The 27,901-nt window shown below is 48.9% G+C and overlaps 1 protein-coding gene across 5 annotated transcripts; it reads left to right on the top strand.

The window, feature by feature from the left end:
• Positions 1 to 1,002: 1,002 nt before the first annotated feature.
• Positions 1,003 to 27,380, top strand: GINS3 (GINS complex subunit 3). Of its 5 annotated transcripts, none has more exons than XM_084812302.1 (4): positions 1,003 to 1,238; positions 4,312 to 4,545; positions 17,217 to 17,568; positions 24,296 to 27,380. In XM_084812302.1, exons 1-4 carry the CDS (start codon positions 1,056 to 1,058, stop codon positions 24,349 to 24,351), a joined length of 825 nt encoding a protein of 274 aa, XP_084668428.1. In that variant the 5' UTR covers positions 1,003 to 1,055; the 3' UTR covers positions 24,352 to 27,380. The 5 variants fall into 5 exon arrangements, with proteins under 5 accessions (XP_084668428.1, XP_084668431.1, XP_084668427.1 ...); XM_084812301.1 differs by lacking the exon at positions 1,003 to 1,238 and adding an exon at positions 1,318 to 1,651 and having other exon boundaries at positions 24,296 to 27,374; XM_084812304.1 differs by lacking the exons at positions 1,003 to 1,238; positions 17,217 to 17,568 and adding an exon at positions 1,318 to 1,651 and having other exon boundaries at positions 24,296 to 24,571; positions 26,853 to 26,935.
• Positions 27,381 to 27,901: the final 521 nt, after the last annotated feature.

Genomic DNA, 27,901 nt, shown 5'->3' with positions numbered 1-27,901 from the left:
AAAAACGGACAGACCATCGACGGCTTATGGAAGCCTTTCCTGTGCGCGCAGGTACAATGTACTCAAGGTGTCAGTTTTTGTGCACTTGTTTTTATGCCTCGTATGAAACTCAACATTAAAAAATCTAAGATAATGGCATCTGGCCCCATCACTTCCTGGCATATAGAAGGGGAAGAAATGGAAGCAGTGACAGATTTTATTTTCTTGGGCTCCAAGATCACCGCAGATGGTGACTGCAGCCATGAAATTAAAAGACACTTGCTCCTTGGGAGGAAAGCTATGGCAAACCTAGACAGCATAGTAAGAAGCAGAGACGTCACCTTGCCGACAAAGGTCCGTCTAATCAAAGCTATGGTTTTCCCAGTAGTAATGTATGGCTGTGAGAGCTGGACTATAAGGAAGGCTGAGCGCCGAAGAATTGATGCTTTCGAGCTGTGGTGCTGGAGAAGACTCTTACGAGTCCCCTGGACTGCAAGGAGGTCCGATCAGTCCATCCTAAAGGAAATCAACCCTGAGTGCTCGTTGGAAGGACAGATACTGAAGCTGAAGCTCAAATATTTTGGCCACCTAATGCGAAGAGAAAACTCCCTGGAAAAGACCCTGATGCTGGGAAAGACTGAAGGCAAAAGGAGAAGGGGACGGCAGAGGATGAGATGGCTAGACAGCATCACCGATGCAATGGATACGGCCTTGAGCGCCGGGAGAGCGCGCAGGACAGGGAGGCCGGGCGTGCTGTGGTCCAGGGGTCGCGAAGAGTCGGACGCGACTGAACGGCTGAACAATTCACCGCCTAGACTCCGCAGAGCAGCCTTCTCCAGCCTGGCGCCCTCCAGATGTGTCGGACTACAGCCCCCACCATGGCTGACTGGGGGATGCTGGGGGTTGTAGTCCACCACGTCTGGAGGGCGGGGCGGCTCAGGGCAACATTTTCCACGCGACGCGAACGGAGACGGCTCCTTCGAGCGCCGCTCCCATTGGAGGGGAAAGGCCCCGCCCTGCACCGCGGCGCAGGCGCCGGGAAGCCGGAGCGCAGTCCGCGTCCCCTTCAGGGCGCCATGGCCGAGGCCTACGCGCCGGTGGCGGCCGGGCTCGGGCCCGAGGAGAGCTTCCTTTCGCTGGCAGACATCCTCATGTCCCAGGAGAGGCTGCCGTGCCGTGCCGAGACCGCCCTGCCCCGCCTGGGCGCCGTGCTGGGCAAAGCCGCCGCTGCCCCCTCGCCCGACGACGCGCTCCCTGAGGTGAGGTAAAGCCCGTAAGGTTGACTACGGCTCCCGACAGCCACCGGGGCGGAAGTGACGATTTTTGAAACCGACTTCCGCCCAACCCATCTCCGCCCATAGAGTTAATAGTTTTTAGATGTAGGCCCTGTGCAGAGTTTCCGGGGTGAGTTCGGGCGCCGTTTTTGGCCTGAGAGATGCAAAGACAAAGCAATGGAGGAGGAACCCATTGGGGCGTAGTCGTGATTGGGCAGCAGTGGGCTCCTCTCTGCTCCAAAACCCTGCCACAGAGAGCAGCAGGGGTAGCAGTTAATGCTATTCCTAACGACGAAATAAGTCGACAATCCGTATTAGTGTCATATCTTTACTGGGACAACCAGAATATCACCAAAAAACTTGTGCAAGCTTTCGAGATCCCCAGATCTCTTCATCAAGTAAGATGTTACACAAAGCGGGATGGGGAAAGATTTACTTCCTTGTGATTTAAAACAAACATTTAAGGCTTAAATTCGTTTGAAAGAGAGAGAGGCGTCTGCACGCAGATGAACCAAACACAAGGCTTTTGCATGCTATGAGCGCTGGATTTGGGCCAGGCCGGAGTGGGTCAGCCTTCCCCAACCTGGTGCCCTTCAGAGGCTTTGGACTTCAGCTCCCATCACTCCCAGACAGCATGACCAAGGGTCAGGAATCCTGGCAGTTGTCCAAAACCTCTGGAGGGCACCAGGTCGGGGAAGGCTTGAGTGTACAATTTAAGTAGGTGGACCATTGTTGCAAGCTGCAGGGAGTTCTTCGGCTGGGAATGCAAACCAGGGCTCAGCTGGAAACAGGGGCAGAGGCTTTTTACGGGCTGCAAGCAGAGACAAAGCTGAAACAAATCTAGGGTTCATCTGCTTTCTTGTGCAGCTTCGGGGCTGGGAGGGAGCCTTTAGCTCAGCTCATCCTCCAGAGCCTGCCTGGCTCCTTGCCAGGGCCGTGAGCAAGATTGTCCATCACCTCTACTGTCAGAGTTGGACACATTATGCCTTTTGAGAGAAGCCATGCCCACTGGCACCCCTAGGCACTGCCCCTACCATAGTGTACCCCATAGCTCCTAAGGGAGGGGTCTGTCCACTCTTTTCTGGGGGGGGCTGCCCCACAGCTGGGCTAGGTGGCAGCCAGATAACCACCAATCTCCCCTGGCGTTAAGGTGTATTATCAGCTGCAAAGCTAAGCGCTGGTTAGGAAAATCTGTCCCTAGTGACTGAAAGGTTTACTGCAGGCTTCAACCACAGACACATTTACTGAGGAATCCAAAGCAGAGCCATCAGAGCTCACTCTGTGTCCCAGGATTCCTCATGGCACTGTACGGATGGTATTTACTTTAGCAGGGCAATTTAAAAAAAAGCAACTCCCCTCCCACCCCCCAAATCACATTGTAAACTTTTTTCTTTGCTGCTGCCTTTCGTTTCTGGGTGAACATGCTTACATCTTGCCAATAAAAGATGGGGACATGACAGCTGTTAAAGCAGCCTTCCCCAATCTAGTGCCCTTCAGATGTGTTAGACTACAATTTCCAGCATCCCCTGGTCAGAAGGAATAGCTGCATGTAATCCTCCTACAGTCTTCAATGTGAGGTATTAATAGTGGGCTACATGTGCAGAAGTGACCAGCTTTGCAAGAGGTTGGTTATCAGAATTAAAGAGTTTAGAATGACAAAGCATATAGTTTATAAAAGTTTGACCTACCACTGATCCCAGCTTTGGTGTTGCCCTCCAACATGCAGAGCGCTGAGGCTGAAAGATGAAGGAAAAGTTTAGGTGCATGGCAGCTCAGTGTTTGTTTCTTGCATTGCACAAAAGTTAAGGCAGTCCAGATAGGATGAGAACAGTTAATCCACCTTTTGTTTTGTCCTCCTGAAATATTTTAACCAAATTCTAGGATATTTCTTATTACAATTACAATGTAAAAGTATTTGTTGCCATTTTATTCATGTTATTGCTCTTTAAAACCTGAAGTATCCATTTTGAAACATAAAAAACCCAAAATACTTTTTTTCATCTATAAAGTTCTCTCTCATAAAGCATCATTTGCATCTCAAACAGCCTGTAAACTAATTAATTTTGAAGAATTCCCTTTTCTTATCTGAATATATTTTCTGCTACTCTGGGTAGAACAAGAGTTCATGTCGGGCTTGCTTTCCACATAAGCAACACGTTAGCTATTAGACAGGAATTTGTATAAGTATTCAAGAAATGAAAATCCTCTTAAGCAACTTAGAAATGTTTAGGCTAGAGGGTACCCCCAAAGTACCTCTGAATTACTTTGCAAAGTAGATAACTGAAACCTGTGGCATTTTGTGTAGAAAGATACTTCTCTGGCTCACAGACTTTAAAACCTGACAACTTTAATTGGGGATTAAAGTACCCGCAGCCAAATACCTCAGAGTCATAGGAAAAACTTACTGTATTTCCATTACTATTCTAGTAATCTGAGGAAAAGGGAGATAATTCTTATTACTCGATAGAACAGCCTAGCCAAACCTGAAGCCCTCCAGATGTGTTGTGCTGCAACTCCCATAATTCCCAGTCAGCATGGCCAATTGGAATGATGGGAGTTGCAGTCCTACACATCTGGAGGGCTCCAGGCTGGGGAAAGCAAGTATAGAAATTTGGCTATTGCCTCATTTCAGCTTTACTTGCTCAGAGAGAAGGCTCTGCCAAGTATAGTTTTGTTGGAGCATGTGTCTGAAACTGCCCCCCTCCCCAATTGTAGAACCTACTATGTTGTGAAAAGACTAGCTTTCAGACCCTTGCAGCGGTTTGGAAAGTTTCACATTGGAGCAATGCCCTACAAATGCTTCCTTGTATGAGGACTACCCCGTGCCAGAGATGTGCCGAAGAATCTGCTCTGTCATCCCCTTCCTTTCAGTGCCACCGTACTGTTGCCATGCATGTTGTTCTTTAATCCACAGCCAAATTTGCTTGCTGAAGTCCTCTTCTGAGAAGATAAATGTTAAACTCCTTGTGATAGGGTTTAAAGCTGTTGCCTCAAAGTGATATTAATAATGTTCAAGCTCCTTCTTTACTCTTTGTGTTTTGCTCTGTGGTGAATGCAGGGATCCAAACTGGAAATTCCCCTCTGGTTGGCCAAAGGCTTGTATGACAACAAACGGAGGATTCTTTCTGTGGAGCTGCCGAAGATTTACAAGGAGAGCTGGCGGACGGTGTTCAGTGCTGATGCCAATGTGGTGGACCTGCATAAATTGGGGCCCTACTACTATGGATTTGGCTCCCAACTGCTGAATTTTGACAGTCCTGAAAATATTGAAGTAGCTCAGACTATATTGCAGGTAAAATTCTTGGCAGGGGACCTCTGTCCCCTGTTGCTACTATCTCCTTTCTGTCTGCCTTGCAGTGCACAACTGGCCTCTTTTTGTACTGCAGGATTGCACCCTTGGAGAGCTGCTAATGTTCTGTTCCAACCATCCCACCCAACCCAATTCTTACATCAGGGCTTTTCTGTGTGTAGTAAATTGGGCCATTCTGGAATTTCTGGAGCCCAGAAAAAGAGCAAGGCTGCTAGGTATAACAGTGGTTTGGCCTGCTTGGCTTATTACCTGGCTGTGTTGTACTACACATTGGCCCGGTTCAAACATAATGCTAAACCATAGCTTAGTGTTATGGGAACAGGCCCAGGGCTCATGTGCTCTTCCCTTCCCTATCCTTCTGTGTATGCACAAGGAGAACAAAAGGTGTGTTTGCTTTAGATATTTTGGCTAACTTGGGCTTTTGTTTGACTTGAAAATGATGGCTTCCACATCCTATTACAGTTGGAATTGTTGTACTGACTTGATAGGTTTTATTAGATTTCATTGTCTTTACATGTGGGTTAAGGTAGAGAACAGACCTGACTTCACACTGGTTGGAATAGCCCTTACTTTGATACAGCAAAGCTTTCAAGTAAACTTGCACAGCTGTCAGAGTTGGACACATTATGCCTGTTGAGAGAAGCCATGCCCACTGGCACCCCTAGGCATTGCCCCTGCCATAGTGAACCCCATAGCTCCTAAAGGAGGGGTCTGTCCACTCTTTTCCGGGGGGGAGGGGTCTGCCCCACAGCTGGGCTAGGTGGCGGCCATATAACTACTAATCTCCCCTGGCGTCAAGCTGTATTATCAGCAAAGCTAAGCGCTGGTTAGGAAAATCTGCCCCTAGTGACTGAAAGATTTACTGCAGACTTCAACCACAGACACATTAAAATTAGTTTAAAATAATGAATGCAGTTAAAAAACAAAATAACCCCGAGGTGCACACCTCTAGGGTCTACTTAGTATGCAGGCCAGGTTTCATTGTCTTGGAGCTGTGATGCAGTCAGACAGACACACATCCTCTTTTATTATCATAGATAATACGTTAGACTAGATTTGTTTAAATATTTAGATAAATGTTATCTGAAAGATTACACTATTGGTGGGTTCCTACATCATGCTAAGTCACCCTGCGAATAAGCCACAGTGGGTTGATTGTTTGCAGAGCAACCACCGTATGATTGATAATCAGGCTTGCTGTGGCTTGTTCTCCTTCTCCTTCCCCCTCAGTCCTCCAGCCAACTCCGGCATGTATCCCAGGCACCTTTGTGGCAGAACCAGTCTTGTCTCTTCTCCCAGGCCCCCTCCTCGCTTCAGTCGCTACCCCTTTTCATTCCCTGGCTATTTTTTTCAGTGCCTCAAAAATGGGCAAATGGGGTTGTAATAATTATTGTTGTTGTTGTTGGTCTTTCACAAGCGCGCACTTATGGATATCCGATAGGTGTAGTCTTGCCTGGTCAATTTCCTTCAGCTGTCAAAGGGAGCAGCTAAGTGGAGCAGGTAACATGCAAGGAAATTGACAAGACAAGGCTGCATATAGGCTAATTTGCACACAGTTGTGAAGGACCTGGGGAGAAATAACAGTAAGTGAAAGGAGAGACCCAATAGCACAACTAAGAAGCACTGAAAATGGGGAAAAAGTCAAACCGAACAAGTGTACCAAAAGGGGGGGATATTCCCCCCCTTGGCGATGTCATCCTCCAGGTTTTAGGTGTTGAACAGACACTTCTCAGCATCCCCCACCTTTTAAACACTGCCTTGAGTGGCCAGCTACTCTAGAAAGGGGAGATAATAGCTCCCTCATCCTTTCTCGCTGCTCCTTTTTGGAGCAGTTGTTGCTGCAGTTACTGTGCTTCAGTATATGTGTGCAAATCTGCCTGGTAGGAAATGGAGGGGGACATTTGTGTACCTGCAGTAATGGACCAGTGCACAGGTGCATACATTTCCCTTCCATTTACTTCCCTGCCTTAAATTTGCACAAATGTTCCCAACAAGTTTTTTAAAGAAATTTTAAGAGGGTGGCTGAATAAGGCAGAGCAAATTGGGTGCCTGCACCAGCAGTACTTACACATCCCCTTGGGGTCTCATTTACTCTGTCGCATGCAGCCGGCTTCTCCTGATTTTTTCTAAAACAGTTAGGGAGATTTGTTCTGTTTGTCTTTTCCCCCTATGTTCGGAGCTTCTGAATTGCACTTCTGGGTCCCTCCTTTCTCTTGCTGTTATTTCTCCTCCTGTTTAAGTTGGTTGCTTTGCATACACAGGGTGGTAAGTTGAGTCATAGAATCACAGAGTTGGAAGGGGCCATAAAGTCCTCTCCTCTCCTAATGCAGGAAATCCTCTACTACAGTTGGATTTCAGTCAGCATCCCCCGCCCCTACTCTGCTGTTGTCAGTACTTGTGCTGAGAACGAAGTGTTGCTATTTTGCTGCCCTTCTCCAAGTAGATTTTGCGAGATCACTTTCCTTTGGAAATATGAAGATGGAACTCGAGAGAGGCAACAGCCAGCATAGGCAGGGCTCTTTTCAGCCAAAAGCGACTGGATGTTCTTGCGTCTCTTAGCCTCAACGGGCCTTCTTGTATGCTTGGGCAAGCAGCACAATACGGCTCTTTTCTCCTCCCCTATATTCCAGGGAAACCCTTCCCCTGACATTTTGTTAGACTGGACAGGTTCTGGGGTTTGTTCCTCCAGCAAAATGGCCATTGCCTCACTTTGACTTAAATTAGAGCGTTGCTTATGATAGAGGTATGTGAAGCAGGCTAAAGGAAGTTGAAATCATGTAAAAGCCAAATTAAAATCAGTGCCCAAAGCAACAGTACTTAATGTATTTATTTATTTGATTTGTACCCAGCCTTTCTACCAAGAAAAATGACACTCAAGGCAGCTTTCAGTCAAAAATAAAACTTGATTAAAACAATATTAAAACAATGCATTAAAATACAATAAAAACACAACAGCAACACCAGAATAAAAACAGCACCCAACCCAACAGACCTGCTTGCACACCAAAGGCCTTCTTGAATAAAGTGGTCTTTGCCTCCCTGTGAAAGGAGAGCAGAGGGGAGCAAACTTAGCCTCCCTCAGCAGGGAGTTCCACAGCCTGGGAGTGACCACTGAGAAGGCTCTCTTGTGTCACCACCAAATGTGACTCTGAAGGCAGTGCTGTCAAAAGAAGGGCTTCTGCCAAAGACCTTTAGAACCTGGGCAGACTGCTGTGAGAGAAGGCGGTCTTTCAGGTAGTCTGGTCTTTGAGCCTGAATCTTTAGGGGAATGTAACCCCACGCAGCTCAGGTTGAGTCCCTATTCCCTGATCTGCCTTTCAACTGACCAGGAACACCTCCGTCTTGTTTGAATTAAGCTTCAGTTTGTTGGCCCTCATCCAGGCCATTACCAACATCAGACACTGATTTAGAACTAGAAAAGTTTCCTTGGATTTAGATGGAAAGGAGAGAGAGAGTTGGTGTCATCAGCATACCGATAGCGCCAAACCCCAAAACTCCGGACAGTCTCTACCAGCAGCTTCATGTATATGTTCAGTAGTAGAGGGGATAAGATGGAAGCCTGAGGGACACCGCAGGCCAGCGGCCATGGCATCAAACAGGAATCTACCAGCACCACCTTCTGAGATCACTCCTCCAAGATGGACATGAGCCACTGTATAACAGTGACCCCCCAGTCCTGTCTCAGAGAGATATCCCAGAAAGATACAATGGTTGATGATATAGAAAGCCACCCAGAGGTCCAGCAAAACCAACAGGGATACACTCATCCTGTCCAGTTCCCAGCATAGATCGTTCATCAATGCGACCAAAGCAGTCTCTGTCCCATAACAAGGCCTGAAGCCAGATTGAATTGGATCTAGGTAATCCATCTCATCCATAAATCCTTGGAGCTGATTAGCTACCACGTACTCTAGCACTTTGCCCAAGAATGGAATATTGGAAATCATCCAGAAATTATCCAATACAGTTCAGAGAGGGTTGTGTTTTTTTTAACAAAGGCCTTACCACCGCCTCCTTTAGGCATGACAGAATTGCACTTGCTGTAGAGACACATTCACTACTACTTTTACCCAATCAGCTAGTCCCCCTGGCTGCTTTTATAAGCCAGGAAGGGCAAGGGGTCCAGCACACAAGTGGTAGGCCTCACTCTCCAAGGATCCTGTTCACAACCTTGGGCTGTACAAACTGAAAAGTATCCATGGTAACTGGACAAGCAGGAGCCAGAGTTACATCCACCAGACCTGTACCAACTATGGCATCCAAGTCATAATGGATATGATCAATTTTATCTGCAAAATGTTGCGCAAATTGGTCACAACGGGCTATCGAGTGGTCTGTCTTTTCTTCTTGCAGGCCAGAGTATAATAGGCCTGTGACCACTTGAAAAAGCTCTACTGAGCAACTCTGAGCGGATGCAGTGGTAGCACAAAAGCACAGTTTCTGCACCACCCTCATTGCCTTTGAGTAGACTTTCAAATGAGCTGTAGCCCATGTTCGATCATCCTGAGTTTCTGCCAGTGTCGACGTCCCACTCGTTTCACCACCTGCAGCCCCCTGGAAAACCAGGGAGCTCATTTGGCTCCACTGTGTGGGAGAGGCCCTCAGGAGCGGTCATGTCAACTGCCCAGGCCATTTCTCCATTACAGAGGTTACTCAGGGCCTTGACAGAATCACCTGCCAAGGTGACAGGAAAATCCCTAAGAGCCATCAGAAAACCATCTGGATCCATTAGTCTCCAGGGGCGGGCCATCTTAACCAGGCCCCTCCAGCAAGTCTAAACCCCGCAAAGTACTGATCTGTCCATGACAATGGAACTACAGGAAGTTCTTCCATCCCCAGATCACCATTATCCCACCCTACACAGAAAACCAGATCCAAAGTGTGCCCTGCTGGGGGGTACTAATTGGGACAGACCCATCGTTGGCATGAAGGCCATGCGGTCCTTAGCCACTCCCAACAGGGTGGCCTTGGCATTTATGTTGAAGTCCCCCAGATCAGGAAGCTGTGGAGACTCCAGCACCAATCCTGAGACCACCTTGGCTAGCACTGGAAAGGAGAATGTTGAGCAGCACAGCAGGCAGTACACCAACAGAGTCTCTATTTTGGCCCTTCCGACACACACACTCGAAGCTGGAAGACTACAGGATGGGGCACCTGGACAGGGGGATGGAATCACAATGGACCACTGTGATTCTGCCCCCCAACCCCAAATCTTGCCTTACGCAACATGGGGAACCCAGGTGGGCAAAGCTGGGAGAGATTTATTTCCCCGGTCTCATCCAGCCAGGTCTCTGTGATACAGGCCAGGTCATCACTCTCATCCAGGATCAAGTTCTGCCTGGCTGTTGTTTTCCCTGGCATTCAGCAGCTGTACCTTCAGCCCAGGGGGACTGTCTCCAAGGCTACCCGAGCTCTCTGATATAGGAGACAACTTGGGAGCAACCAACACCCTGTTGCATTCCCCACCCTGAGTTGCCTCCCACCGTCCTATCTTTCTCTGCCCTTTACTTTCAATGGCCGCTCCTTGTATCCTTCTCTGTATCTCTCTGCACTTTTTAAAAACATCTGTCCTTCGAGCAAGCAATAATTGTAGGTCTGATAACAGTATATATACAAGAAACAGGCAGCTGTACAGGGAATCCCTCCTCCACTCTGTCCATGCAACAGGATGGCCCTTGCCCTTGTCCACCCCTGAAATGGGTGGTAGCATTGCCGGTGATGGGCCCACCCCCAAGCCGCCGTTTTATACACCAGCCACAGGAAGCTAATACAATCTTTTGCAAGGTGGCCAAAGGTCTCTTGGAGAAAGTGTGGAGTCAGGGGTCTGATCCTGCAAAGGAGACAGCATTATCTGGCCCCAGAAAGTCTCTCTGGAGCAGCCATAGGTAGCAGGCAGGAAACATAATGGTAAAGCTCGCTTACAGCCTACTTGGGCAGGTGTCTGTTCTGCATCCTCTTGTAGCAGGGGGGTGCTGGTAGTAGAGTAGGCTAATACCTTTATTAGGACATGTCACCGAGTTGTGAGCAGGGTTTTTTTAATTGAAACTATAAGAAATAGACAAAATAAATAATAAAGCTTATGCAATGGTAAATAACACATCTTACAGGCTTTTGAGTCCTTCATAACTCTTTGTCAGGGTGAATGCTGAGCAAAAGAAGGTGGTGGTGGTGTGGGGAGGAGGTAGAAAATGCTGGGCATGGTGTTGTCATCTCAAAATCTGCAGTTTACAACAGTCTTGATGGAGTGCAGAAAGAAGAACAGGTTGCTTACCTGTAACTGTGGTTCTTCGAGTGGTCATCTTTACGTTCACACATTGGGGCTTTGTGTCAGCACAGAGCCCCAATTTAGAAAACTTCTGTAGCTGAGAGTTTTGGCAGGAACCCTTCCCTACTGTTTTATTGCGCATTTCCAAGTGGCTTCTCACCTATTCCCTCAGTTCTGTTGAGACCCTATTGCAGCCTTGGAACCGAGAGCAATAAATCACAACTCGGTATCTATACCCATCCAAATATTGACACCAAAGCAGGGACAGTGGGTGGGTTGTGTGAATGCACAGATGATGACTCGAGGAACCACAGTTACAGGTAAGCAATCTGCTCTTCTTTGTGGTCTCTGTGCATCACACATATGGGCGACTAACAAGCTCACTTACCGGAGATGGACAGGTGCCCTAATGAAGTACCAGTGACAGGATGGCTTGCCCAAACAAGCACTCGGCCCAGAATCAAACATCCAAGTGATAATGTTGCACGAAGGTGGATGGCCTTAACCACGGCACGGCACAGACCCAGGATGGAAACTCCTCGCTCGAAAGTGACCGGCATCACCACTGCTCTGATCAAGTGAGCCTTGACTGGCCCACCTAGATCATACATTGCCAGCTGATACATGAGGATGATCATGATGCTAGTCGTTGGGATGATAACGGCAAGCCTTTTCTCTTTACCCTGTATCACAGAAAAAGGCGCAGGGATTGCCAAAAAGTCTCAGTTCGGGACTTATAAAATCAAGCACGTGCTGAAGATCCAATGTGTGTAACCTTGATTTCACATCCGATGTTGGTGATGGAAAGAAGGCAGGTAATGCAATGTTCTGGTTTACATGAAACTCTGAGACCACCTTTGGTAAGGCCTGGACATCTGGCCGAAGAACCACCTTGTCCCTGTGGAAAACCAGGCAAGGAGCATTGATGTGAAGGGCCTGAAGCTCACTAGCACATTGGGCTGAAGTGAGCACTACCAGGAACGTTACCTTCCACAACAGGAGATGCAAGTCTATCGTTGCCATAAGTTTGAATGGCTTAGTTGTCAAAGCCTGAAGGACTGCCAACAAACTCTAGTGCGGTAGCGGAGCTTTCACCAGCAGTCTAAGGATCCTTATCCCACGGAGAAACTGCCGAGTGACTGGATGAGAACAAACAGGGAAAAAAACCCTATCAAAGTATGAAACACTGATACTGCTGCCAAGTAGACCTTAAGTGAAGAAAACTTTGGACTTTTCTCAAATAACCGCCACAGAAACCACAACACTTGCTGAACAGAACAGTGAACAGGATCAAAACCATTAGTGGCAGCAAAAGCAGAGAACTTTGCCCATTTATGAGCATAAGAACATCTCGTGGCTGGCTTTCTTGCTGCCTCTAGAATCACCTGGACAGCTTCTGAAAACTGCAAACAGGCTATCAGCTGTGCAGCCTCCACGCCATCCATTGTAATGTGAGAAGATAGGGATGTCAAACCCAACTGAGCTCTCAGTACAGGAGATCTGGTTTTACCGGCAGCCAAAGATATTGCCCTCCTGCTCGATGAAGTAGTGGGGCAAACCACCCCTGTTTTGTCCACCAAGGGGTGACGAGTATGTAATCCATGTTGTCATTCACAATTTTTGACAACACTTGTGTCAGCAGTGGGAACAGTGGAAAAGGGAAATAGAAGTCTCGATTCCAACTCAGGATGAAAGCATCTCCCAGTGACTCACAGTTTATCCTGGCCGTGCTGCAATATTCCTTGCAAACCTTTTTCTCCATTGCAAACAAGTCTGTCAATGGAACTCCCCATTGCCAGAACAAGTCTTGCACCACCTCAGGGCGGAGCTGCCATGCATGAGATGGCTGCAACGATCGGCTCAGATGACTTGCCAACACATTGTCCGAGTCTGCAACGTGGACAGCTACCAAATAAATCTCCCTGAGGATGCACCATTCGAATATTTGGAGAGTCAGCTTGATCAAAGGAATCAATTTTGTCCCTCCTTGCTTGTTTATGTAATAAACCACTGTGGTGTTGTTGGAGGCTACTTGCATGGTTCAATTCTGGAGATTGATCACAAAGGCCCTTAGGGACTTCTCTACTGCCAGCATTTTCAGAAAGTCGATATGCTTGCCTTTCTCTGTCTCTCATCAGAAACCCTGGATTAGTAGAGACCCACAATGAGTGCCCCGCCCCAGCACTGATGCATCCATCCTAAGCATCCTTGAAGGGGACTATTGATGGAAGGGCATACCCACTAGCACATGACCTTGCACTGTCCACCACAAGAGGGACTTGGCTACCCAAAAGGGTAGCCGCAACCAAGCTTGCCTGGCATCTGTCATAGGATGGAACACTCAGGTGAGCCACATCTGCAATCTTTGCATCTGCAGATGGGAAAAGGGTACCACTGCCGTGGTGGCAGCCATCAAGCCCAACAGGCACTGGATAATAAACGCTCTGACGATATGAAGCCTATGTAGTAAGTGCCCTGACAATACGAAGCTCACCTGACTTGCCAAAGTCACCAGAGCCTTGGCCTTCAGCAGAATCCAAGACTGCCCCAATGAATTGGATGGTTTGACTTAGATCCAGACAGGACTTCTCCAATTCGTGGAGAAGCCCAAGGATTCCAGGAGGCTGCGGGCTAGGGCCACTGACCAAAGACGATCCTTCCGCAATTGTGCCACAATCAGCCAGTCATTGATGTATGGAAGAAGATGCACCCCTTGCACCCAAAGATAAGCACAGGCCACCGCCATGCGCTTTGTGAAAATTCTCAGTGCTGTTGCAAGGCTGAACAGTAGCACCTGAAACTGAAAAGCTTGCAGTCCGGTTGCAAAATGCTGGTGATGTGGAAATATGCATCCTTGAGGTCGATGGATGTGAACAATCCCCTTCCTGTAGTAGCGGCAAGCTCACTGGCAGTGTGGTCATCCAGAATTTCTTGGGTGTTGTAAAAGAATTCAGGTCGTGTAGGTCCAAGATCAGCTGAAGCCCGCTATCTCTGTATGGTACGGTAAAATAGCAGGAGTAGAACCCTTGCTGGAGTTGATGACTTGGTACTGGTTGGATCTCACCCTTTTCCAGCAAGGAGTCCACCTCTGCTTCCAGGACTTCCAATTCTGGTGTTGAATGGAACATACCAAGGGGAGGGCGGGCGTCAAACTCAATCTTGTACCCTCTGCTGATGATGGTGAGTACCCAAGAATCTGACATTATGTGCATCCATGCAGGAAGGAAATGGGATAGATGATAGCTGAAGATGGGGAAATATGCAGGAGGACGAAGAAGAACAGCTGGGTAGTCAAAGTCTGCTCTTTCCACCTAGGTCACCCTTATGGCGACTAGAGCAGAAACTAGAAATCCAGTGCTGCCTTCTCGAGTGTGATAGAGGTTGCTGTTGCTTCTGTCTAGATGAATGGTCCCCTTGCAGCTGCTGCTGTTGGAAGCCTGACTGCCTAAACCTGCGACATGGTTTGTATTGAAGAAACGATAGGCGAGACCCATTTTCTTGGCTGTGGACTTTGCTGTATGGATGGAGTCCATCACCTAGTCAGTGGTAGCATTAAAAAGTCCTGCACCATTGAAAGGAAGGTCCTCTATTTGGGACCGTGCCTCCTGGGACAACCAGCCGACCTCAGCCAAGCATGCCTCTGAAGAGCTACGGCCCTACCATCGCCTTCACTCCACAGACCATCTGGGGCCGAGCGATATTAATCTGTTGCCTTGCCAAGCGTGTCACTTCTGCCTGAAAAATCCTGGCCAACGCTCTTGGGTCGTCAGGCAAATGATCACAGGACGAACCCATCTCCTCCCATAGAAAGAATTGCTACCTGGCCATGGTGGTCTGATAGTCTGATACTCGAAGACTCCAGGTCACAGGCGAATAAATCCTGCACCCCATCAGGCCCAGTATTCGCCCTTCTTTGTCTTCTGGGGCTGAATGCATCTTCTGTGATGGGCTCTGAGCAGACTCAGTGATTATGGAATCTGGCCATGGATGTGTGAAGAGGAACTTGGCGTCCTTCTCCAGGACTCAGTAATGCTTTAATCTTTTTGAGGTAGGAGTCATTGGAGCCGGAGCTTTCCAAGGCTACTTTACTGTTTGTGGCAGAGTTGGTAAAAATGGGAATGGCAACCAGCATGGATGTTTCCACATTCACCACATCAAAAACGCGATCCTTTAACCTCCTCACGGGCTGTTGTGTCTCAGTCCCCAACAACTGGACCATCTTTGAAATTTGTTCTGAAAAATGGCTGAAATCTTCCGAGGGCGAGATAAGGTCCTGTGATCCTATCGCCACCAAGGAGTACGATCATAGAATAGTAGTAGGGTTGGAAGGGGCCTACAAGCCAATCGAGTCCAACCCCCTGCTCAATGCAGGAATCCAAGTCAGAGCATCCCTGACAGATGGCGTACCAGCCTTGTCTTGAATGCCTCCAGTGTGGGAGAGCCCACCGCCTCCCCAGGTCATGGGTTCCATTGTCATATTGCTGTAACAGTCAGGAAGTTTTTCCTGATGTTCAGCTGGAATCTGGCTTCCTGTAACTTGAGCCCATGATTCCGTGTCCTGCACTCTGGGATGATCGAGAAGAGATCCTGGCCTTCCTCTCTGGAACAACCTTTCAAGTACTTGAAGAGCGCTATCATATCTCCCCTCAGTCGTCTCTTCTCAAGGCTAAACATGCCCAGTTCTTTCAGTCTCTCCTCAAAGGGCTTTGTTTCCAGTCCCCTGATCGTCTTTGTTGCCCTCCTCTGAACCCTCTCAGGTTTGTCTGCATTCTTCTTAAAGTGTGGTGCCCAGAACTGGATACAGTACTCCAGATGAGGCCTAACCAGTGCTGAGTAGAGGGGAACTAGTACTTCCCAGGATTTGGAAGCTATGCTTCTATTAATGCAGCCCAAAAGAGCATTGGCCTTTTTTGCAGCCACATCACATTGTTGCCTCATATTCAGCTTGTGATCGACAGTAATTCCAAGATCCTTCTCGCTTGTAGTGTTGTTGAGCCACTTATCCCCCATCTTGTAACTGTGCATTTGGTTTCTTTTTCCTAGGTGCAGAACTTGGCATTTTTCCCTATTAAATGTCATTCTGTTGTTTTCTGCCCAGCACTCCAGTCTATCCAGATCACTTTGAATTTTGTTTCTGTCTTCCAAAGTATTAGCTATGCTGCCCTATTGTGTGTCATCTGCAAATTTGATCAGCATTCCCTGCACCTCCTCCTCCAAGTCATTAATACAAATGTTGAAGAGCACTGGGCCCAGGACTGAGCCCTGCGGTACCCCACTCGTTACCTCTCCCCAGTTGGAGAAGGTCCCATTGGTAAGCACTCTCTGAGTCCGATTCTGTAGCCAACTTTGGATCCACCTGATGGTTGTTTCATCTAGCCCACTTTGAGCTAGTTTGCTCATCAGGATATCCTGGGGCACTTTGTCGAAAGCTTTGCTGAAGTCAAGGTATATGATGTCTACAGCATTCCCACGGTCTATAAGGGAGGTGACTTGATCCAAAAATGAGATCAGATTTGTCTGGCAGGACTTGTTTTTGGCAAATCCATGTTGGCTTCGAGTAATCACGGCATTGTTGTCAAGGTGCTTCCAGATGGATTGCTTTATCATCCGCTCCAGAATTTTCCCAGGGATTGATGTCAGACTGACTGGTCTGTGGCTCCCAGGTTCCTCCTTTTTACCCTTTTTGAAGATAGGGACAACGTTAGCCCTCCTCCAGTCATCTGGCACTTCCCCCATCCTCCAGGATTTCTCAGAGAATAGACAGCGGTTCTGAGAGTTCTTCTGCCAGTTCCTTTATTACTCTAGGGTGCAGTTCATCTGGCCCTGGAGATCTGAACTTATTCAAAGTCATTAGGTGTTCCTTGACCATATGCCTGTCGATCTCAAGCTGCAATCCTGCCCCTTCAGCCTGTACTTCGCCCTTGCCAGGGGGGTCATAGACCCTCTTTTGGGAGAAGACTGAGCCAAAGTAGGAATTGAGCACCTCTGCCTTTTCTTTGTCATCTGTTATCGATTTGCCATCCTTATTTAATCGCTGAACCACCATTTCTTTCCTCTGCCTTTTACTGTGCACGTAGCTGAAGAAAGCCTCTTTGTTGTTTTTAGCCTCCCTCGCTAACCTCAGCTCGTTCTCAGCTTTAGCCTTCCTGACACCATCCCTGCAATTCTGTGCTATCTGCCTGTACTCTTCCTTTGTTACTTGGCCTTCTTTCCACTTCTTATATGTGTCCTTTTTTGTTTTCAGGTCATCTCTAAGCATTTTGTGAAGCCACATTGGCTTCTTCTGTTGTCTTCCACCTTTTCTTCTGGTTGGAATTGTTTGTAATTGTGCCTTGAGAATTTCCTTTTTTAAAAGCTCCCACTCAACTTGGACTCCTTTTCTCGTTAGCATTGCTTGCCATGGGAAGTAGAATCAGTGGGAACTGATTCTACACCATGCGATGTAGAATCAGATTGGCACTCATCTTTTCCTGGATGTGGCGAAGCCTCGGGCCTTCACCTATTAACGATGCAGACACCACCAGATGCGGCAGGGGAGCACGCCATGGAGCAGTCCGCGTCAGTAAGGAAGGAGCCACCCGCTGAGATGGAGATGGACCCCTTGGAAACGGTGGCAGCAGTAGCACCTCCTCTACTGGCGGATGTTGCTGACGTCATCCATCTGATGCGGAGGAGCCATGTCCATATATCAGTGCCATTCTTCCCACTCTGGCCTGTATCTCCAGTCATCCCAGCAACAGGTTGGTCGAGGTGGGAGAGACTACTCTGACCTCCTGTCCCAATTTGATGCTGGTGAGCGTGAGCAATGTCAAAGGCCTGCAAACTGTCGAGTGTCTGCTCCTTGGTCCCGAGACTACTGAGCTGACAACATCGAATCTGCAGTCTCGGCCACGAGGTCAGACTGGAGGCAACCTAGGTGGGCACATTCCTTGCTCCTGCTCGCAGATATTTATTTATTTATTTATTTATTATTTGATTTATTAATTGCCCATCTGGCTGGTCACCCAGCCACTCTGGGCGATGTACAGCATAAAATAAAACAGTTTAAAACAATAAAATTCTACAATAAAAATGTTTTCTAAAATACCCTAACCCACCCCAAATGCCTGCCTGAACAACCACATTTTTAATGCACGGCAGAAGCTCATTAAAGAGGGGGCATGACGGAGTTCCCTAGGGAGGGAGTTCCACAGAGTGGGGGCCACCACAGAAAAGGCCCTCTCCCTCGTCTCCACCAGTCTAGCTGTCCTTGCTGATGGGACGGAGGGAAGGCCATCCGAGGCTGATCTTGTTGAGCGGCCTGTCTGGTGTTGCTGGAGGCGCTCCTTAAGGTAGGCTGGGCCGGAACCATATAGGGTTTTAAAGGTCAAAACCAACACCTTGAATTTGGCCCAGAAAACAACTGGTAACCAGTGCAACTCCTTCAGCACTGGAGTAATGTGATCTCGCCGGTGGCTGCCTTTAATTAGGCGAGCCGCCGCATTCTGTACCAGCTGCAGCTTCCGAACCATCTTCAAGGGTAACCCCACATAGAGCGCATTACAGTAGTCTAAACGAGAGGAGACCAGGGCATGTACTACCAATGGGAGCAGATGGTCGGGAAGGAAGGGGTGCAGCCGCCCTTCAGATGGAGTTGATACAGCGCTGTCCGGCTCACAGCTGACACCTGAGCCCCCATGGACAGCTGGGAGTCCAAAATGACCCCCAGGCTGCGGACCTGGTCTTTCAAGGGTAGCCATACCCCATTCAACACCAGGTCAACATCCTCCAGCCTCCTCTTGTCTCCTGCCAAAAGTACCTCGGTCTTGTCAGGGTTCAGCTTCAGCTTATTCCTCCCCATCCAGCCACTCACCATCTCCAGACATTTGGACAGGGACTCTACAGCCAACCTTGGTGAAGATTTGAACGAGAGGCAGAGCTGCGTGTCATCTGCATATTGATGGCACCGCACCCCAAACCTCCTGATGATAGCCCCCAGCGGCTTCACATAGATGTTAAATAGCATTGGGGAGAGGATGGAACCCTGTGGCACCCCACAAGTGAGTGGCCACGAGTCCAAAACCTCCTCTCCCAGTGCTACCCTCTGGTACCTGCCAGAGAGGAAGGACTGGAACCACCGCAATACGGTGTCTCCAATGCCCAACCCCTCCAGGCAGTCCAGGAGGATACCGTGGTCAACGGTATCAAAAGCTGCTGAGAGGTCGAGGAGAACAAGGAAGAAGCATTCCCCCTGTCCAGAGCCCTCCTCATATCATCCACCAAGGCGACCAAGGCCATTTCTGTCCCATGCCCAAGTCTGAAGCCCGACTGAAATGGGTCTAGATAATCAATTTCTTCCAAGTGTGCCTTCAACTGCATCACCACCACCCGCTCAATCACCTTGCCCCAAAATGGCAGATTTGAGAATGGGCGAAAGTTGTTCAAAACTTGAGGATCCAAGGAGGGCTTCTTTAAGAGCAGTCTTATCACTGCCTCCTTGAGGGCTGATGGCATCACTCCCTCCTCAAGGGAGGCGTTCACCACCGCCCTGATCCCCTCACCCAGCCTCTCTCTGCAGCCCATAATGAGCCAAGATGGGCAAGGATCAAGTAAGCAGGTGGTCGGCCGTACCGATGAAAGCACCTTGTCCACTTCATCAGGAGGAAGAAGCTGGAACCGATCCCACAAAACCGGTTTGCCACAGGCCGCCTCTTGCTCACTAACTGTATCCACAGCATGCAGAGTAACACTCGTAATCTGATAATTTTATCTGCAAAGTGTCTTGCCAAGGCCTCACAGGAGGCCTTAGAATGCTCCAGTGGTTCCGGAGCCACAGGACTGACCAGGCTCTGGACCACTTGGAACAGCCTTCTGGGACAGCACTCTGCAGACCCGATAGCGGAAGCATAATATTCCTTTTTTGCTGCCTTCACCGCCACGTGATAGGCTGAAGATACAGCTCTAGCCTGTGTTTGATTGTCTTTGGAGCGAGACTTCCGCCACCGGCGCGCTAGCCGTCTCACCTCCTGTTTCAGAGCTCGTAACCGCGGATTGAACCATGCTGCAGTCCGAGCCCTGTTCAGGGGGAGAGGGCGTTTCGGAGCCACCTGATCTAATGCCCCAGTGATTGCGGCATTCCAGCCACCCACCAGGGTCTCGACCGGGTGGCCGTTGGCGTGCCCCAGAGAATCCCCAAGTGCGTTCAGGAATCCATTTGGATCCATAAGATGCCTGGGGCGGACCATTTTAATGGGTCCTCCACCTCTGTGGAGGGGTTGTGGAACCGAGAAGTCCAACGTCACCAGATAGTGATCTGACCATGACAAGGGGGTGGTGGATATACCCCCGACTTCCAGGTCACTCCCCGCTTCTCCAGAAACAAACACAAGGTCTAGTGCATGACCGGCTACATGGGTGGGCCCAGTTAGAATATGGTGCAGCTCCCAGGAAGCCATGGTCTCCATGAAGTCCCGAGGTGCTCCTGTGAGGATGGCCTCCGAATGTACGTTGAAGTCCCCCAACACCAGTAAGTTAGGGGACTGCACACGCACATCAGAGACCACCTCAAGCACCTCGGCCAGGGAGTCAGTCGTGCAGCGGGGTGGACGGTACACGAGCAGAATCCCCAGACTGCCCTTCGGGCCCAACCTCCAGTACATGCACTCAGCAACCTTGGTCTCCCGGAGAGGGGGTCTGGTGAAGACCAAGGACTCTGGTAGATAACAGCCTCTCCCCCTCCCCGATCCCCAGCCCTCGGCTGCTGTGCATACGAAAATCTGGCTGGACACATGGCTGCAAGGGCTGGAGCAGCAGCCTCGGCCAGCCAGGTCTCCATAATACATGCCAGGTCTGCACCCTCGTCCAGGATCATGTCATGGATGAGGGAGGTTTTCTGGGTAACAAACCTGGCATTGCAGAGCAGCAAACAAAGGCCAGAAGATGGGGTCACGCCTCCCCCAGCCATCCTTTGGCTCTGGACAGGCCTGGAGCAGGGGACAGATACTACACATCTCTCCCTTGTTCCCCTTACCTGGCATGGCCTGCCCCTAGCGCTCTGCCAGCGCCTGCCGCCCAGCCTCGGTATGTTCTGGCCCCCAACACTCCCCCCACTACCTCCATCAGGTGGACACATGCCCCCTCGCCCCCGCCTATCAGGCAGGCTACCCACCCCTAAGAACACAACAAAATCCCCCAGAAATTAAAAAAACAAAACAAACAAAAAACTATTAAAAATTCCCTTAAAAATAATGCCAGGCAGGAGTCCGCAGGGAAGGCCTGGTGTTGGTGGCAGTGGCGGCGGTGGCAGCAGGCATGCCTCTTCCCCAATGGTGGCGGCTTCTCCTGCAGGCCCTGGCTCTCCCAGGCCACCTCAGCCAGCCAGCTTATGCAGCCCCTCCAGGGAGGGGCAGGTGGAGCAGCACAGCTGGCTCGGTACCTGGGGGCCTGGTCCTGCAGGGACTGGCGGTCTGTCAGACAGAGGTCCTCAGGGAAGGCCTGGTGGTGGTGGCGGCGGCAGCGGCAGCGGCAGGCCCAGCAGCAGCAGGCACGCCTCTGCCCAATGGTGGCAGCTTCTCCTGCAGGCCCTGCAGATAGGCGGAGAGTCTCTTATCTCGCCTTCTGATGTTGATGCCAACTGCACGGTATTGACCCTTGGTACCGATAGTTCTAGTCTCGCCAGTATTGGTGAGTTTGTGAGTGGTGGCAGGGCTGGAAGGTGTTTTCCCATCTTCCGTGCCAACTTCTCCAGGCTCTTTGAATCTTTTCTTTTTCTTTTGTAAATCGGCCGTCTTAGATGTTTGTGCCCTCTTTGACAGCTTTTTTGCTGTCAAAATAGCCAACCATGTCCCTGGCATGAGGGGCTTTTCCGTCCGGCCCATGGTTAGAGCTGGCACAGTAGGTGTTGAGGGTGCGGGACCCCCCTGTGCTTTCCCATGTCTTTTGAGGCAGTTGTCCTCTTCTTCAGAGGAGACATGGCTTGGGGCATTGGAGCCTTGGGGGCTGTGACAGCTTCCAGTGCTCTCTTCCACAGCTCTGCACGGAGCCTGTCTGCCCAGTGTCTACGTTCCTGCTTCAAGAAAGAAAGCTTGACAGCTGGGGCAGGTGTCTACCACGTGACCTTTCCCTAGGCAAAATGGGCATAAGAGTGTCCGTCTGAGGGTGGTAATTTGCTACCAAGCCGGACACATTTTCTGAAGGGCCCCTTCAAGGCCATACGACCTGAGGCAAAAAACCACAGTCACAAAGATCGCACAACCCAAATAAAGAAAAAACAAAAATTTTAAGAAAGGCAGAAAAACAACAAAGATTAGAACAGATAGAATAAGCTCTCTGCAAAATATCAGAAACAAATACTGTCTGAAGACACACACAGTTCCAGACTAGGCAGCTGCAATGGCAGTCAAAGAAGAAGGTGGCAACCCACTTGAACATGTGCAGTAGGTCGGAGTGGGAGGGTTTCCATCAAAACTCTCTCAGCTATAGAAGTTCCCAGAATCTGGGCTCCATGCAGACACAGAGCCCTTATGTGAGAAGGATCTTGGAATGCGAGAAGGATCTTGGAATTGTTGTCGATCACAAGCTGAATATGAGCCAACAATGTGATGTGGCTGCAAAAAAGGCCAATGTTCCATTGGGCTGCATTAATAGAAGCATAGCTTCCAAATCCTGGGAAGTACTAGTTCCCCTCTACTCAGCACTAGTTAGGCCTCATCTGGAGTACTGTCTCCAGTTCTGGGCACCACACTTCAAGAAGGATGCAGACAAACTGGAGAGGGCTCAGAGGAGGGGCAACAAACATGATCAGAGGACTGGAAACAAAGCCCTATGAAGAGAGACTGAAAGAACTGGACATGTTTAGCCAGAGGGAAGACTGAGGGAAGATAGGATAGCACTCTTCAAGTCCTTGAAAGGTTGTCACAGAGAGATAGGCCAGGATCTCTTCTCGATCATCCCAGAGTGCAGGACACAGAATAATGGGCTCAAGTTCCAGGAAGCCAGATTCCGGCAGAACAGGGAAAACTACCTGACTGTCAGAGCAACACAGCAATGGAACCAATTACTGTTGGAGGTGGTGGGCTCTCCCACACTGGAGGCATTCAAGATGAGGCTGGACAGCCATCTGTCAGGGATGCTCTGACTTGGATTCCTGCATTGAGCAGGGGGTTGGACTCGATGGCCTTGTAGGCCCCTTACTATTATATGATTCTATGTGTGATGCACAGAGACTACAAAGAAGAATTACGCAGATGTAATTACCTTAGCCTCACTAAGTGGCAGACAGGCTTCACAATACGCACAAGCTACTGGGACAAAGAAGCAACAATTACGGTTTCCCCCTTTAAAAAATATATAAAACCCAGTACTTAATTATGTCTTCAGCACTAATCAGACAAATAGATTCCTTGTGAGGCAGGGAGAAGTAAAGAGAACCATGGTATTCTTTATTAGTAAAGCTGGATATTAATTTTAGGTGGTGCATTAGGTCCAGAATCAATAGAAGCCCGTTTGAACAGTATTACCTAGTAGCTGGAAGGTATGTAACCACCAAAAGGTCAGTCCCATCTACAGGTGATAGAAGATAATTTACCTCCAGTTTTAAAATCCCTCTCCTGGATAACTCAATGCAGTATTCTCCACCGTACTCACAAATTGGAGGTAGCCATGTTGATCCATTAGAAAAAAATCCAAAAATCCAAATGCACAGTATAATAATATCTTTATTAGCCACCCAGGATATCACATCAGTGCTAGTTATCTCCGCTTCAAGGCTCTGAGGTTGCAGGGAAAGGCTATGGAGAACTGATTTCTCATCATCACTTGATATAAAGCAGTACCTCAGACCCTGCCTCTGAGTGGCCACACACAACACATTTCAAATGCATTAGTGCCATTCCACTCATCCGACATTCTTTGAACGCAACCTAGTGAGGTTAATGAAGGCTTAACGAGTGGTGAAGGTGCTAAGAGCTCCTTGAGGCAGCCTTCCCCAATGTGGTGCCCTCCAGATGTGTTGGACTACAACTCCCACTATGCCTGAGCCAGCCAAAGGGACTTGAGTCACTTCTGTTTAGAACCTGGGCCCAGGTATATTGAACAATTCCTATACCACTAACCCAGCAGGTCAGGGATGAGGGGGTTGTAGTCCAACACAGTTGGAGGACACCAGGTTAAGGAAGGCTGCATTAAACTATTGGACTTTGTAGCTGACAAGACAAGCTTTCTGCACAGACCCAGTGGCAGCTTAGGAGAGGGCTGTTTGAAATGCTATCTCATGTATGGCCCAAAACAACCTAGATGCTGTTGTGCACCAGTTCATGAAGCCATCTAGCCCTGTCCTTGACAGTGTTGCTATAAGTGTAATCTGGCTCTGTGTGCAGCCACCAGAGAGACACAGCTTGGACTCTGTCTGACTGCCAAAGGTGTCAACTACTTGCCCTTGGGGCCAAATGGGACGTCTTCCATTCTAAATAACTCTGTTTCCTTTACTAGACATTTATTGGCCGTTTCCGTCGCATCATGGACTCCTCCCAGAATGCTTTCAATGAGGACACATCTGCATTGGTGGCCCGGCTGGATGAGTTGGAGCGAGCCTTATTTCAAGCTGGTCAGAAAGGACTCAATGACTTCCAGTGCTGGGAAATGGGTCAGGCCTCCCAGATCACAGTATCCAGCCTGATCCAGAATTACAAGAAGAGAAAATTTACTGACTTGGACAGTTGAGACCATGAAGGGCACAGAAGACCATAGCATTTGCTATGATTTATGGTAATGTGAGAGACAAATGGGGAACTAAAATTCTTCCTGGTGGCATCTTGAGATTGCACCAGAGTATATTCCTGAGCAATGTCGGCTGACATCAGATGGGGTGCACCTTTGCACTCTCTCTTTGCCTGAGGATCTGCTAGTAGTGTTCATTGTTTATAGCATGTTTAGGGCACAAAGTGCTTTATACTTCATTCCAGCTATCGTCCTTGGGGCACGCCATGATCATTAAAAGCAATTTAACCCTGGTTTAAACTTCTTATGTAGACAGTAACCATAGGCTAGGTCAACGTTATATTTTCATGCAGCAAAAGTTGCAGGCTTTTGAAGATAAGAGGAGGGCATTTATGTTGGTAGTTGGTTCATATAACCAGGGTGGCGGGGTACACCTTGTTTTGCTTGGCATACACTTCCTTTGAAGGGTCAGGTTTGTAGTGGAATCCAAAATAAATTTCTTGTTACTGGATTTCAAATATGTAAACACTTAAAGTATCCAGGTGTTTGACTGGATTCTTTAAACCCTATCTCAGATCTCTTTAAATGAACCAATGGCATCAGCTGCCACAGTTCCTAGTTTGGGATGTGTGACGACCTTGTGGCCATCGCCTGTGACATGGTGTGCGAAGAAGCCCTTTGAGTGGTCTGTCCTGCACCTGTTGTCAACCAGCTTCACTGAGTGACCTCCAGTTCCACTGTTATGAAAGAGAAGAGAGCAGTTTTCTGTCCACAATGTTTAGCATTTGTTTCTAAACTGAAAAGACACAGCCCTTTTAGCCATTCCTCTTAGGGAAGGTGCTCCAGTCCCTCAATCTTTCCAGCTTTCCCTCAGAAGTATATCTGTTGATTAAACCAAAGCTGTTTGTACCAGAAAACCACAGCTAACATTTGGGGATCAAGGCCACGCTTGCAAAAGTAAAACACACGTTTGGGTCATTTCTTTTAGGGGACGTTGAGGTTCTAGAAGTAGGATACTGAATTTCAAACAACACATGCCTCTTAAGATAACCTTGCTGGAAAGGCTCTTGTGCCATTTGATGCATATCACTATTTTTATGACCCTCCTGAGCCCTTAAGTCTGATTCTGGTGGCGGCGGAGGTGGGGAGTTGGCATAGAAAAGCAGCAGTGGGGAGGCAGGGTGCTCAACCCTTTCCCAGCCAACCATTTTTTCGCTCCACCTGCTAACTGGGTCCTTCCCCGCAGGCTTCCACATGCCTGGAGTGTGAGGTGGGGGGGAATACTGGTGTACTGCAAAGGGGAGGAGAAATCCATCCGGGACAGAGGGTGGGTTAGTGCTCACTGGAGCCATCCCAATGGGACATGAACCAAGATCCAAAGGGGAAAAATCTGACCCATGTACTGCCGTATTTCTCCCCGAGACCTGTTTGTGGCAAGGTGCTTGTTACTCTAGTCTGTCTCTTAGTGGCCATGGTGTGAAAATGTCAGTTGCAGCCACAAAGGAGCAAAAGCTGCGGCAATAGGGAGCCACCAGCAGCAGGGAGCCGAAGCAGCATCTGCCAGCAGCCACATCCAGAAAGTCCATGAGCAAACTTTGCAAGCTGCAGGCTGCTTCACAATGAATCAGGCTGGATCGGAACCTCATTCTCATGCCAACTGTGCAAACCCACAGAGCACCAGAATCCAGAGCAGCAACTGCCACGTTTTGAGTCAACACAACTACGGTAGCTCCCTCAGTTGGTGGTCATGCACCCTGGGTTGCCCACAGCATTCCTGTCCTTGCTCCTGTGCCTTTAGCAGCAGCCGGATAATTAAAAAGTGCTTTTGGTAACAGATGCCAAGTTGCCTCAGGATGGTTATCACATGTGCCACCCCACCCCCTAAATTCCTATTTACTTTTGTCTTCAGCATCTTGGGGTACTTTGATATTTAATCCCCAAGATTTCCTGGGCTTCAGGCTCTTGAGACATCAGAGGTTGGGCCTGCACAGTCGGGCAGGGCTGAGCCACCTCTGCCTTATGGTTCCAGCATGGGTGCCCAAGGACCAGGAACCGCCACCAGGGTCGAGGGGCCTGGAGCAATCATACAAGCTGATGAGCCTCGAGGAAGCCCCTGGGCCTCCTGCCCCCATCTTTGTCTTGGGATCACTGCATTTGATTAGTTCTCCCCTACCCCTATGTCAGGGGGCATCCAGGACTTAGAGGGCTTGTGACTTGTTCTTGAAAAGAAGCCACTTGGTTCCAGGGCTAAGAACTTTTATTAGGACCAACCAGTTTGGTGGTGGTAGTATTGTGCTGAATTGATAATTTGCACAGAATTCTTCCTTAGGTCAGTTGTTGAAGAAAAGAGTGGATTTTCTTTTCCCACCAGCACTACTCCTGTGTGCGTGCATGTGTGTGGTGGGGATATATGAAGAAGGGAGCCTGCTCTATGTACATGAAAGCCCCTGTTACCTAGAACCTTGACAGCACTGCAAGGTGGTGGTGGAGTGAGGACAGTCGAGAGGTGAGGGGGATGATGGACAAACAGGGTTACAGTTTCCCACTAGGGCAATGACGTATTCTCAGGCTTGGAGATTTAGAGTTAACAGCAGCTTGACACACACAAATGCAGCAGGCCCTACCATGAAGCGTGGTGTTGGAGAACTCATTGACCTTCCAGATGTTTCTGGGCTACTGTTCCATTGCTCTACCATTTGGATTTTATTCTGTTGTGGTTGGTCCATTTATATTCATTGATTTGTTATGTGTCTTCTAGGTGTTTTGTTGGATTTTCTGGTAAAATTTGGATAGTATGGAACCTGCTTTCTTTGGATATAGGCAGGATATTTATCTAATAAAATTAATGCATATTTTGAAATAATTTCCAAGTTTCCTGGGTTCTGACTTTCCCATATTCCTCCCTTCTTCTCAAAGGCTCTAGACCAGCCTTCCTCAACCTGGTGCCCTCCAGATGTTTTGTACCTCAACTCCCATCAGCCCCAGCCAGCATGGCTAATTGTCAGGAATTCTGGAACTTTTCATTCAAAAACATCTGATGGGCACCTGGATGGAGAAGTCTGGTATAGAGTCTATGCTAAAGAGTGAAACCATCAGCCCACCTTGACAAACGGGGAAGGATTTTGGGGGTGAGTGATGGTGGCCATGAGGACCGTGGGAAGGAACTCGAGCGCCATGACAACGATGACATAACAGTGGTTGATTCTGCAGTGTGAGGGCATGGCAGAATAGAGAGAGCCCAGCCCTGCTCAGCTCTGCCCAGTCATGTCAGGAAGTCGGAGGTCACAAGAGCAAGCCAAAGGTTCACTGGTAAAAGAAGGGGGAAATATGGGTTTGCTCTTGGCAGAATAACGTGGAAGTGAGAAGGCTCCCAGGAAA

Source organism: Heloderma suspectum, chromosome 8 (assembly GCF_057233095.1).
Source record: "Heloderma suspectum isolate Gila_16-S chromosome 8, 16-S_ref, whole genome shotgun sequence".
NCBI lineage: Eukaryota > Metazoa > Chordata > Lepidosauria > Squamata > Helodermatidae > Heloderma > Heloderma suspectum.
Note: the sequence above shows the minus strand (reverse complement) of the source record. Positions and strands in the feature narration are given on the sequence as shown.